Genomic DNA, 14,433 nt, shown 5'->3' on the forward strand with positions numbered 1-14,433 from the left:
CATGTTCAATGTCCATCTTCCTACAAGTTCATAAATTCTGGAAGATTGGGAATCAATTCTGTATTGTCAAATTCTAAGCCCCTTGTTTTCCAGTGTCTGATACCCAGTAGACAATTGATGAATCTTTACTGAATAAGAGCAATAAATTTCAAGGTTAATGTGAACAAGTAGAAAAGGTTATTTTGACGTCTGAGAATTAACACCCAATAATTTAACTATGACTCTCTTGTTTGTTATATTTTACACATTTCCATTGTTCATGGGCAAAATTCCGGCAGTAAGGAATTTTTTTCCCCTAAGAAATCTTTTGTCTTCTTGGTTATGAATACACTTTCTTGTTTCCACAAAACATTGTAAGATGGCTGGAGCATACTACATTCATTTTATCATGAAGAAACTGATATTCAGACAGTTTAAGGGATTTTTTTTCTAAGTCTAAGAAAACCCCGACCTTTTTGACTAAAGTCCTGTGTCCTTTCACCTACAGGGCACTTCCTTAGAAACTGGACATTTTAATTTTTAATGCTTGTGTGGTAATAAAAAAGAGAAGTGGACCCGGAGGAGACCTAAATGCTAGTCCCAACTCTGCCATTTGCTTGATCATTTAATGCCTTGTAGGCATCCTTTTCATCTATGAAGTGGGGGAGTTGGAGTCATGATCTCAGAGATGCCTCCTATCACTGCTATGAACTGCAGGGAAGTAAAAGTTCAAAGTAAATTTTTTCAAAGAAATTGTAGTGTCAATGTCTTGTCAGGGATGGACACAATAATTGTCCATTTATATAAAAATATGACCATGGGGGCTTCCCTGGTGGCGCAGTGGTTGAGAGTCCACCTGCCGATGCAGGGGACACGGGTTCATGCCCCGGTCCGGGAAGATCCCACATGCCGTGGAGCGGCTGGGCCTGTGAGCCATGGCCGCTGGGCCTGCACGTCCGGAGCCTGTGCTCCGCAACGGGAGAGGCCACAACAGTGAGAGGTCCGCGTACCAAAAAAAAAAAAAATATATATATATATATATAACCATGATAAATATTAAAGGTACGTTGGAAATGATATCAGTTTGGGTAAATCACTCTGTGGGTCCCATCTTGACAAGAAAATTCCCTTCCTCTTGCATGGGAAATGAAAGAAAATAAGTATCGAAGGCAACTTCGAGGTTGAAAAATAAATGTATTCATTCCTTCATGCAAAAGACAAAACCCATTGAGCATTTTCTATGCGCCAGGCACTGTTCTAGGCCCTGAGAGCTGCATGCATATAGTCAGGATACAAGATCTGTGGGATAAACAGTTTCACCGTTGTGTACCCAGCACCGGGAGACAATGCCCCAGCAATGTTTGCTAGAAGGAAGGAGAGGGGCTCTGCTCAGGAGAACCCACACAGAGGTCTTCTGAACTGATTCTTGGTGCAAAAGAGTACCCCCCCAGTTTTTTCCACCAATAAGCAATATCCTTGAGTTCCTGCTTACTCTGCAGAAAACAACCTCTATTTCGAGTCACAGTCTGGGATTTATATGTAGTAGAGATGGCTCTGTTCCCAGGAGCTTTGGGCATATTTAAAAACCTTGGACTGGAAAATGGACAGTAGGAACAGCTATTGTAATAATACTTCACGCTTCCAAATTAAGGTTTCTGTCTCCTTTCCTTCTTCCTCACTAAACTACAAAGAGGAAGATTGTGATTTGTTCTCTGACATTCATTCCATGCATTTCTAAATAAGAAGAATTCATTTTTAATTTTTAGTTTATGATTTTATGAATTTTATGAATGCATACACATGAGAGCTTTGAGCATAAGGTAAAATTCAGATTCTAAATACAATTTCTCTGATTTTGAGGTTTTGCTGGCTCTGATTAGCTAAAAGGAAGAAGCAATGTATCACATTCATGTTTATTTCAGATCCTTTAGACTACTGCAATAAACATGTCATAAAAAATAAAAACAAAAAAATAAATTTCAAAAAAATGAACATGTAATAGATCACATCACATGTTATCATGTCAGATCCTTTAAATTCCACAAGTTATCACTGCCTGACCCATCAATCTTTTGGCCTGGTTTTTCATGACCTTGAAGAACTCAACCTTCCGAACGGTTCCTTTTTCTTTACCAATATTCCTTCAGTATTAGTGGTAATAGTCTTGACACTTTTAAACTAGACAAAATCAATCCACGAGGAATTGTTTTTTAATAATTTTACAGATACCTTTATCATAAAAATCATTTAGGTCACAGTTCTCTGCCTTGCCATCTCCAATCCAGCGTAAGTGATACTATACCTTATTAGGAAATTGTTTTAGATTTGGCAATTTGATTTCCTTTCTTATTTTATAATTTCTATGTTTATATAGTATTGAAGAAAAAATTACATGCATTCTTCTTAATAGGAGCTCAATATTATGCCTTCTGAACTGGTTCTAAGTTAAAACTTTAATTCCAAGCTAATCCTGAATTATTAGAAATGTTGTTAAATATTTCATATAATCACTAACGGAGTGTGGGGTTAAAGTTTCTAATTGGTCAGGCACAGTTCTTCCTAAAATAAAGTACAAAAGCGTGCTTTTCTTTGCTGAGAAAAATCATAAGACCAGAAAGGTAAATATTAACTCTATATTCCTGTCTTGTCATAACACGGATTTCAAATTTTAATTTAAATGCACATTCTCTGGCCATGACTAATATTTTCAATTTTCTCTTCCTTCCACACATACACCAGTTTAAGGTTTCATGGCCTTTCATTTCAACCTTTTCGAAATAGACAAGGTTACACGTGATCTAAACATGCTCGGTTTGAATACTTTCCTCACCCACAGGCAATTCATTCTTACTAGAGAGCATTCTGTGAAATCCTAATCTACATTCTTCAGCAATCTGTCAAATAACCGCCTCAGGGGCAGTACAAACCTTTATTGGTCACTTCCCAAGCGACTTCAAAGAGCAGTAAATCCTCCACAGGGAGTCCGGCTTCCCACCGGGGAAGCCCACCCAGGGATGTCACAGATAGGGATCGGCCTCGGAGCATTCTTCCTTCAGTTCTCTGGCACTTTTGAATCTCTCTTTCAATGAACTGTAATCCTAGGAGCGGTGCACGTTAGGGACTCAGAGGTTCAGAGCTGGTAGATCACAGGCTTTGGTAGCTTCTCATAGGAATAAACCAGCAGAAAGAAATCTCATGGCCTTCCCAGAGAATTTCCAATGGAAGGCAGAATTCTCGGCTCCTTTTACAGTCTTTCTGGGAAGGTCCAGTGAGGACACTATCTCCGATCAATATGTACCTAAACAACCCAGAGGAATCACAAGTAAAACCCTCCAGTTTGGGGCTTAGGTAAGCACCCCCCGGGATAATGGAATCTTCACAGGCTGATCATGACGTGAGTCCGGACATTTAACCCTTGTCCTCTTGACCAAACTCCTAGACTCACACAGTCACCAGTACTTATTTCATCACCTCCAAAGTGATCCAGGAGTAGCAGTTCCCCTTATAAATTTTGCAGACCGTTGTACATTACACGTAGAATTGACTGGGATGTATTTCTAAGCTCTAAATCCCTTTAGATTTCCTAAGTAAGTATTATTTTTTCTCTTGATTCCCATTTCTAGATCACTAAGAAAAATTATTTCTACTTATTTTATTCTACGTTGACAAATCTAATTTTGATGATAGGCATCGATCTTGGTTCCCCTTTCCTTAATTACTTTTCTTAAAAATTTCCCTGTGAAAATGCCAGGATGTCTTTGAGTATAACATACAAAGAATGTAATTTTGACTGACCCATTATCATCAGACCATCATTTTAATGAGGTTGTAGAAATTAATTTTAGTCATATTTGTATAATTACCTCAAATATTATCAAATTGATAAAAAATAATTCAATGGATGTAAAAGTGTTCAAAAATGGGAAGAAAATTGCAAAAGACATTAGGTTCTGAAATATGATCAGGATCTGCCTGTCAATAAATGCTATAAATATATATTTTTTCCCATGTGTTTGTATGTATATAAGCATGTATGTGCTAGTTTATTTACACACACAGCTACACTCTATATTGCTCCTAAAGGGAGTAAAGACATTCACAAAATGAATGTTTTGAAACCTCTTACTTTACAGTTTTAGCCTACAATCAATATGTTTACATTATTATTCCATATAGCAGCAGAATTGAAATTCACGCAAAATATCCTTCACGTTAGAATTATGAGCAGAATTCTCATAGAACAGTTTGTTACTTGTTAGTACTTTTACTATTTTAATTTTTTACTATTTATTATAACTAATCTTATTTGTTACTTCTTAGTACTAAAACCTAATGAAAGATTCTAACATTTTAGAGTTAGAAAGGCTAGAATCTTTAATTAGGTCTTTAGCCATTTTCTGTACAGGGAGCCTTACCTACTTAAGCATATTTTAATGACTCAAGATAAAGAAAACCATATTTCATTATCTGATATTAATAAATCAATGTGAATCAAGTAGATTAAAAATCTCTTCCATGATTCAGTGATGTATTTGATTCTTATCTTTGTAAATTTAAGTATATAGTTTATTATCCATTCATTCAAGTGGTGGGAAAAAAGTTAAACGGCTAATCAAAAAATTCAAGTACTAGCATAATAAAAATAGGAGCCCAAATTATCAAAAATGACTTTCTGCTTCACAAAATGACTTGCCTGTGTTGACATAAGCCCTGTGAGTCCTGCAAATAAAAATTCCAATAAAACCAAACAGAAGGACATGTTGACAGGAAGTGAGAACAGGGTGACAGGGTTGTGATAGAGCTTGAAGTCTGCAGTGTCTAGTCTCAGCAACCCTGAGAGTGGTTCTTCCAGGATTGAACAAGCCCCAGGATAGCTGATCCACATTATCCAAATTACACTGTGAGACTTTATTCATTCACAGTATGTGCCAGGTATCACGTGCTTGGTTGTAAGGTCATCACTTGTGAGGGCAAGTCCAATCTGCCGCTTATCAGCTATGTAACCTCAAGCCAATTGCTTAACTAAGTTTTGATTTTCTTACTAAAGTGAGGATGAGATCATTTGTGTAAGGGACTTAGTATAGTGCCTGGCACTATACTGACCTCTTTAATAACTTCCAGCCTTATTTATAAGACATATAGTGGTCATCTAAAAGCTTCCCCTAAGAGCAGTGGTTACTATTGGAGAGAAGAGGAGTAAAAAGGAAGCTCACTTTTCTTAAATTTTTTTTTTTTTTGCGGTACGCAGACCTCTCACTGTTGTGGCTCCGGACGCGCAGGCTCAATGGCCATGGCTCACAGGCCCAGCCGCTCCGCGGCATGTGGGATCTTCCCGGACCGGGGCACGAACCCGTGTCCCCTGCATCAGCAGGCGGACTCTCAACCACTGCGCCACCAGGGAAGCCCTTCTTGGCTGATTTTAATCTCTATCTTTTCCCTGTAATAAACCATAACTGTGAGTATAACAAAAAATCAGTGAGAGGGCAATTAAGAAAAAAATGAAAATTCATATTTGGTTTCCTTGGTAAATATTCCAGCAGAGGTCACCAGATACATTTAGAAAACCACATATTTGCTTTGCTATTTGGCAATCTTCTTGGAGGTCTTTAGGATTTCAAAGGCTTGATTAGCCTGCACCTGCATATCCAGACAGATTCTGTTAACATATATATGGAGCACCTACTGTGTACTACTATTATAGGAGCTGAAGTTATTGTCAATAATCAGTAGACAAGTTGCTGCCCTTGTGTGAACAGATAGACATTAACCATGTAAGCCAATAAACAAATTATATTATTTCCGGGGGGGCAGCTACGTTTCTGAAGAAGAAAAACCACAGTGGTAGAGAATGCTACTTGATAGAAATGGGTGCTTTAGCTGGGGAGGGCAAGAAAGATGACTCTGAGGAAGTATTACTTGAATTGAGACAGAAATAATGAAAAAGAGGCAACACTTGAAGATCTGGGAGAAGAGAGAAAAATGCCTTTAACTCACACAGGAACAGAAAGACCAATGTGCTTAGGGCCCAGAGCAAAACTAATAAGAAGTCTGGAGGGGAGAAAGTCAGAGACAAAAGCAGAGAAGAAATCATAGAAAAGCTGGTTGAGAACTTGCATTTTATCCTGGTTACATTGGAAAGTCATTGAATGGTTTTATGCAGGGTAGTAATGTGATCTTATTTATGCTCTGAAAAGATTTCTCAGTTTGCTCTATGAAAAATGGAATATTGAGAAGGGCAAGAGAGGAGGAATGGAATCTGAGGTTTTGAAGCCTGCTTATCAGTCACAAATTCTAGAATGTAAGACTTTATCCCTTCCATAGATAGTCTCCGGTTTTCTTCTCAATGCTATTAGAGCAGCAATGAACATGTTATTAACATTTGATCTTTTTCTTCTTAAGGTAAAGAGAATGCCTTTCCCTATATAGTTCATTTCTATGCTCTCACTTGTCCATTGTCTATAATGTATTATACATGGGTTGTTGTTGTGACTACAGAAACAGGATTAAAATGGAGAATTAAATGCAGTATGTCAGGTACTGTGATCAGAATTCTTGACTTTGTGAAGTTTACATTCTAGCAGGGAAAGTCACTATGAAACAAGTAAAGGACTTTGAGAGTGATGAATTAAATACATGTAATGATAGAATTAACACAACTAGATATAGAGAATGATCTCCCAAGAAAAAGAAATAAGAGGAAATCAGAAAGGAAGAAGTAAAACTGTCACTATTTTCAGATGACATGATATTATATATAGAAAATCCTAAAAACTCCACCAAAAAACTGTTAGAACTAATAAATGAATTCAGTAAAGCTAAAGGATAAAAAAAATCAATATAAAGAATAAAATACTAGGAATCAATTTAACCAAGGAGGTAAGAGACATATACACTGAAAACTGTAAGATATTAATGAAAGAAATTGAAGAAGACACAAAGAAATGGAAAGATAGTCTGTGTTCATGGATTGGAAGAATTAATATTGTTAAAATGTCCATACTATCCAAAGCAATCTACAGATTCAATGTAATCCCTACCAAAACTCTAATGGCATTTTCACAGAAATAGAACAAACAATCCTAAAATTTGAATGGAACAACAAAAGACCCCAAACAGCCAAAGAAATCTTGAGAAAGAGCAAAGCAGGGGGCTCACACATTTTGATTTCAAACTATGTTACAAAGCTGTAGTAATCAAAACGTATGGTATTGGCATAAAAACAGACACATAGATCAATGGAACAGAATAGAGAGCCCAGAAATACATGCATACTGATATGGTCAATTAATTTATGACAAAGGAACCAAGAATATACAATGGGGATAGGACAGTCTTGTTAATGAATTGTGTTGAGAAAACTGGACAACCACATGCAAAAGAATGAAATGAAACCACTCTCTCATATCATACACAAAAATTAACTCAAAATGGATTAAAGATTAAACATAAGACCCGAAACCATAAAACTCCTAGAAGAAAACATAGGAAACAAACTTCTTGACATCAGTCTTGGCAACGTTTTTTTTGGATTTAACAACAAAAGCAAAAGCAGCAAAAGCAAAAATAAACAAGTGGGACTACTTCAAACTAAAAAGCTCCTGCACAGAAATGGAAACCATCAACAAAATAAAAAGGCAACCTATGAATGGGAGAAAATATTTGCAAATCATATATGTGATAATATATAAGAAACATATAACTCAATAGCAAAACAAAACAAAACAATCTGATTTAAAAATTGGCAGAGGATTGGAATAGACATTTTTCCAAAGAAGACATACAGGTGGGCAACAGGTACATGAAAAGGTATTTAACATCACTAATCATTGGGGAAATGCAAATCAAACCCACCAAAAGGTATCGCATCACACCTGTTAGAATGGCTATTATCAAAAAGACAAAAAATAACCAGTGTTGGTGAGGATGTGGAGAAAAGAGAATCTTTGAACACTAAATTGATGTAGTTACTATGGAAAACAATCCAAAAAATAAAAAATAAACCTATCATATGATTCAGCAATTGCCCTTCTGGGTATTTATCTGAAGGAAATAGAAATGCTAACTGGAAAAGATAACTGTACTTCCATGTTCATTGGAGCATTATTTATAATAGCCAAGTTGTGGAAACAACCTTAGTATCCACCGATGGATGAATAGATAAAGAAAATGCGTTACACATATGCCCAATGGAATATTAATCAATCATGAGAAAGAAGGGGTGAGACTAAAGATGATGTGTTTACAGTTTTTGGATATGCATCATATGAACATTTAAGTTCTGAAAATTAAATTATATCTGCTAGACAAAGAGAAGCTAGAACAAGAGAGAAACATTTAAATAGCTTGAGAGGATCCACTCAGTGAGAAGAGAGGATGCCTTAGAATGAGAAGGAACTAGAGGACTGCATTTCCTACAATTGGTCTTTCCATAGTCTGAGTATCTCACTGTGAATGTGCATGAGGGTTGACACATACATTTTGACCAAGATTTTCCACTTATATGCTGGCTATAAAACCCAACCTCAGTTTAAAAAAAAAAAGCGACTCCGATGTAATCTATGCAAGAGATGGTGGCAATTTGCATTAGAGTGATAGCAATGGGATTAGAGAGAAGTGGGTAGTGAGATGTGTTTAAGAGTTGACAAAGAAGATGTGGTACATATATACAATGGAGTATTACTCAGCCATAAAAAAGAATGAAATAATGCCATTTACAGCAACATGGATAAACCTGGAGATTATCATACTAAGTGAAGTAAGCCAGAGAGAGAGGCAAATATCATATGATATGGCTTATATATGGAATCTAAAAACAAAAAAAAAGATACAAATGAACTTATTTACAAAACAGAAAGAGACCCACAGACATAGAAAACAAATTTACCGTTACCAAAGGGGAAAGTGGGGGGAGGGATAAACTGGGAGTTTGGGATTAATATATACATACTACTATATATAAAATAGATAACCACCAAGGACCTATTGTATTGTATACTTAATATTTTGTAATAATATATAGGGGAAAAGAATCTGGGAAAGAATATATACATATATACATATAACTGAATCACTGTGTTGTATACCAGAAACTAACACAACATTGCAAATCAACTATACTTCAATAAAAATAAATAAATAAATAAATACAATTGGCAAAAAAAAAAACGACTTCACAGGACCTGGAGTTGATTGGGAGTGGAGAACTTGAAGTTTATTGGGTGTGGAGAAGAGTAGTTTTGGTACCTAGTTTGGGCACCTAGGCAGATGGTCATGCAGTGTACTAAAATCAGAAACATTGGGTGAAAGAATAGATTTACTTGAAAGATTAGGTAATAACTTCAATTTTAGACATGGTGAGTTTGAGATACCAGCCAGATGTCCAGTAGAAGGTTAGATATTCTCCCTACTCAGAACCTCAGAGGAGAGATCTGGGACATAGCTGGTAACTGAGGCCACAGGAGTAGTAAGATCCCAGGAAGAGGGAGTGCAGGGTGCAGAAACAGAGCTCCAGAAAATTCAGCTTTTATAGCAGAGGTCACAATATGGTCACCTGAATTTTACTTGGTACATATAGTGCTTAATATTTACAAAAGGTGCAATGATTTCTCAAAAAAGGGAGATTTCATATAAAACTTTGGGTTTCTATTTTCTCCTGAAAAATCTAGATCCTATTTGCATACCTTCACAATAACAATCAGCTGGAGCTGGAGAAATCTGTCTTCTTAACAGTCACCATAGTTACCTTAGTCTCTGCAGGGCTATTTTACTCATTTAGGTTAACTGTAAATGCCTCCCTAAAAACACAGGAACCTTAAGCTTCTGATTTAATTTTTTACTGTGCACATTTGGAGTTGCTGATCGGGAAATGGCCAAAGAAAGAAGTAGTTATTCTAAAATTAACCTTGTAATCTAAGTTGACAATTCCCACCCATGGCATTGATGATAATGAGAAAGATTTTTGACTTTGACCATTGAGATTATTTTAGTGGCAGTATAAATGGAGTCTTGTTCAGGCACCCAGAACTTGCTTTTGGAATACAGATTTTGTTTTGCTGTGCTCTCTTCCCTGGCTTTATTTTTAAAAGAGTAGCTTTAGGGCTTCCCTGGTGGCGCAGTGGTTGAGAGTCCACCTGCCGATTCAGGGGACACGTGTTCGTGCCCCGGTCCGGGAAGATCCCACATGCCACGGAGCGGCTGGGCCCGTGAGCCATGGCCGCTGAGCCCGCGCGTCCGGAGTCTGTGCTCCGCAACGGGAGGGACCACAAGAGTGAGAGGCCCGCGTACCGCAAAAACAATAACAAAAAATGTAGCTTTAGGCCCTGTGGATGAAGAGCTGAAAGAATGGGATTTGGGGGAAAAGAGAAGGCATAGAGATGATATCTCTCTGGGGAGAGAGTAAGTCACTCTGAGAAGTTCAATCAAATTTTATGATGCTTTTGTCAATGTATACCCCTCCTCCTTTTTCCCATTAAAACTTCAATAGAATCAATATGACCACTTTTTAAAAACGTTATCAGTTAAAATAATAATCAGAGTCCAGAGCAAAGGTGTGTGGAGTTGAGAACAAAATCTGCCAAGAGCAGAAGCCAAAGCCTGATGATGATACTGTGTGTTTACCAGACTGCTGGAGAGGTAGCAGAGTGAAGTTGTTTCAGAAAAGGGCTTTGGAGTCAGGCTAGTCTCAGTTAGAGCTGAACTACGCACTAGCCTGTGACATGGGGGTGATAGTACTGACCCATGAGGTTGTTGCGAGGATTAGTTAAGAGAGTGAATGCACGTCCCTGGTACAGTGTCTGCCAAATCCTGCTTTGGCTCAGACTCCAGGGATTGCAGTCAGGATGCATGAAGTTGACTCATGGCAGGCCAGCTCGAGCTACGAAGCCGCCTCTGCCTGGTCTCCACTCAGGAAACCATTGGCTCGTTGCCACTGAGACTCCCTTTTCTCTGAGCTCTACTTGGATGAAGGGACAGTGGTGTGGAGGTTAGAAATATCAAGTTACAGGCTTACTTTTCTGACATTCTCCACCAAAATCAGGGTGTAAAATGTGGCCAAATCTTTTTACACAGTGATTTTATACTAAATATATATATATATGTATATTTATATATATATGCAGACACTTATAAAATACAAATATATGACAAGGAGAACAAGTTACATATGTGATGTTAAACTAATTTTCTTCCTAAACAGTGTTATGAAAATAGTCGATGTAGTAATATTTATTTCTTTGTTGAATAAAATGACATTTGTTGGGCTTCCCTGGTGGCGCAGTGGTTGGGAGTCCGCCTGCCGATGCAGGGGACGCGGGTTCGTGCCCTGGTCTGGGAAGATCCCACATGCCGCGGAGTGGCTGGGCCCGTGAGCCATGGCCACTGAGCCTGCGCATCCAGAGCCTGTGCTCCGCAATGGGAGAGGCCACAGCAGTGAGAGGCCCGCGTACCGCAAAAAAAAAAAAAAAAAAAAAAAATTACATTAGTATGGCCGTTGTACTAAAGTGATTTCTGCCAGGGGGAGTGGCTGTCGGTAATTGCCTATTTTACCTTCTACGTCAATGCTCTGGGTAGTTAGGTGAACCAGGGAATCAGTGCTATCCAACCTTGACCATTGAGATTATTTTAGTGCCAGCATAAATGGAGTCTTGCTCAGACACCCAGAACTTGTTTTTGGAATAGCGATTTTGTTTTGCTGTGCTCTCTTCCCTGGCTTTATTTTAAAAAGAGTAGCTTTAAGGCTTCCCTGGTGGGCTTCCCATACTTCCTCTGGGGCAAATAATTCCTTCTCTGGAGTCAATACAGCATACAGAAATTGGACCTGGTAAAATAAAACTCTATGAGAAATACTGCTCACCTAGTTTCCTTACTCTGGATAGCAGAAGCTTAAGTGCAATTCAGGTAGCATTCACCTGGTTGAGATATTTAATGCATATCAGTTTCTGGAGGATTTCATTATTTAGGATTTTATGAAGACATAGGGTTAGGTAAGCATGAATGAATTCACATTATGCCATTTGTAACAGGAACAATGTTTAAACACTTAAGTGTAATCTATGCAGCAAAATACAAATGAAAATTCCGATGCTAACTTCTAGTTTCTTCTTTGCAAGGAGCTGCTGAAAGCTTTTAGCTAGATGTGCATGAGAGCAAAGTCTTCCTTCTCATCATTTCTGAATCTTATTGAGATGCCCGTGGTTTCTTGAAGCTTTCCCTAATACTTCCTAGCAATCTGTCTGTTTCATGTCACTCCCTACTAGAAATCACTATCTCGTGTCAGGGTCCGTAGTAATACTTCCAAATTTTTCATTCTGCATCTGGAAATGTTCATAGTTTAAGCCCTGAGTCCTATCACTTTTTTTTCTCTTAACTATATCTCAAAGGAGTCTATTTCTCTCCTCTGCCTCTGCCACCACCATGGTCCAGGTCGCCCTCAGCTGTTACCCTTTAATTGCCGTAGCCTCCTTACTCCTCCTAACTAGACTCCCCACATTTCCTTAGCTCTCCTTCCTGCCACAGACACAAATACTCCATTTTCCATGCAGCAGTTAGAGTGAGCATTTAAATATAAAACTATGACCATATTACTATCATACTTTAAATATCTGATTCCATTGCACTTGGATAAATCCACCACCACCAAAACAGTCAAAAACAAAAGCATCCATTCATTCAGATTCTGCTTGGAATTCAAGTAATTTTATATTGGGAAGGATGTATATCTTTATGATATTGTTTTCCCACCCAGAAATTAAAATATCTCTGTATATAAATGCTTTTGTTAGTAAATTTCATAATATATAAAATTATTTTATTATGATATATCATTAGTCGTTTTGTAATTTTCTTCATGTCAGATTTTACTTCATTTTACTTTAATTTATTCAAGGTATTTTAAATCCTTTATCATTAGTGTGATATGTGAAATGAGATAGGTTTTCCATTTCAAGTTTAAATTTCTTCTAGTATAAAGGAAAGTGGTTGATGTTTACGGTTCTCTTGTATCTGCCATATTACATTGTCCATGGATATGCCTTTGACTCAGTGAGAGCCCATAGGATGCAATGAGATATTTCCTGGAGTTTCTAGGAAAGCAGTAGGTAGTTTTCTACTAGACCTGAGTATGAGAGGATGTGAGACTGGAGTATTACCACCACACAGAACCTGAAAATCAAATAAATATACTAAGGAGAGAAAAGTTAGAGAGTTGGAGAAAATCTTGATAATTCTGGTAACATTTTTTTTGTTCCTGAATACAATCTTGCTTAATGTCATTTCCACTTCTAGGCTTTTCAGTTAGGTGCACCAATAAATCCTCCCTCCTTTTTGTTTTGTTTTAGCTAATTTGAAGGACTACTAACCAATAGATCAGCTCCATAAACTAGCTTGGTTGCATTTAGGTAAATCAGATTAGCACTTAGGTCTTAGTGGCTCTTCTGTAGAATAGCTTGAGCCAAGGTCATTTCCAATGTTAAAATTATATGAGACAAAATTAGCTTTATGGATAAACGATCTATGTCAGTCCCAAACAGTCCATGAGTGTTGTACTTTGGATACTGATCTATGGAATATCTGAATCCATGTATTAACTAGTTAGGTGTTACCGGTCATCTCCTCTATTCCTAGGGAATCTTAGCAGTTCCATTTTTCATGTTTCCCCAGAGAATAAAAAGACAACCGAAGTGCCCCAACTGAATATGTGAAGACTCAGGTTTTTTTTCTAAGGTGATTTTACAGCACCTTATTTTGCGATTTATCATTCATCTCTGTCTCCTTGATTAGATGAAAAGTTATTTGCTAACAGGTGTTTTGCCTTATGGTTTTCCCAATAAAGTCTTACAGAATATGTGACTAAATTGGGCTGCTGAGACACATACCCATAATAACATCAATAGGCGTTTATTTCCTCCTAATGCAAAAGCAGCTTGAACGTAGGCAGTCTGTAGCTGTTAGGGCAGCTCCATGAAAACCAAGAGCCCAGACTTCTTCCAGCTCTTGGCTCTTCCAGAACAAGGGTTTTGCTTTTCTGCTCTTGGTCCAGGACAGATGATAAATTTGAGATTATGGTGTTCTCCTTCTTTTGGCATTAAGATATCTGTTCTTCTGGGCTTCCCTGGTGGCGCAGTGGTTGAGAGTCCGCCTGCCGATGCAGGGGACACGGGTTCGTGCCCCGGTCTGGGAAGATCCCACATGCCGCGGAGCGGCTAGGCCAGTGAGCCCTGGCTGCTGGGCCTGCGCGTCCGGAGCCTGTGCTCCGCAACAGGAGAGGCCACAAGTGAGAGGCCCGCGTACCACACACACACAAAAAAATCTGTTCTTCTGTATAATGTTAAGAATATGTGTTCTTTTTTCCCTCCATGTCTTTATTTGGCAAAATTAAAAGATGGCAAGGCTATGTTGAGGCCCCCTACCTCTTTCCACACAAGGACTCATTCCCTATCCCTGACAAAGTTTAAAAAA

General features: G+C 38.0%; 1 protein-coding gene across 1 annotated transcript in view; it reads right to left on the reverse strand.

Annotated features, from left to right (window-relative positions):
• Positions 1-3,758, reverse strand: part of GYS2 (glycogen synthase 2) — a 60,654-nt gene extending 56,896 nt beyond the window's left edge. The window contains exon 1 of the mRNA XM_022577744.2: positions 2,907-3,758. Coding sequence (XP_022433452.1) covers positions 2,907-3,024 — 118 coding nt within the window. The 5' untranslated portion in view covers positions 3,025-3,758. The remainder of the gene's footprint in view (positions 1-2,906) is intronic.
• Between the last annotated feature and the right edge of the window lie 10,675 nt (positions 3,759-14,433).

This window comes from Delphinapterus leucas, chromosome 11, assembly GCF_059928025.1.
Source record: "Delphinapterus leucas isolate spDelLeu-1000000601 "Yukka" chromosome 11, BTC_Dleu_Yukka2, whole genome shotgun sequence".
Lineage (NCBI taxonomy): Eukaryota > Metazoa > Chordata > Mammalia > Artiodactyla > Monodontidae > Delphinapterus > Delphinapterus leucas.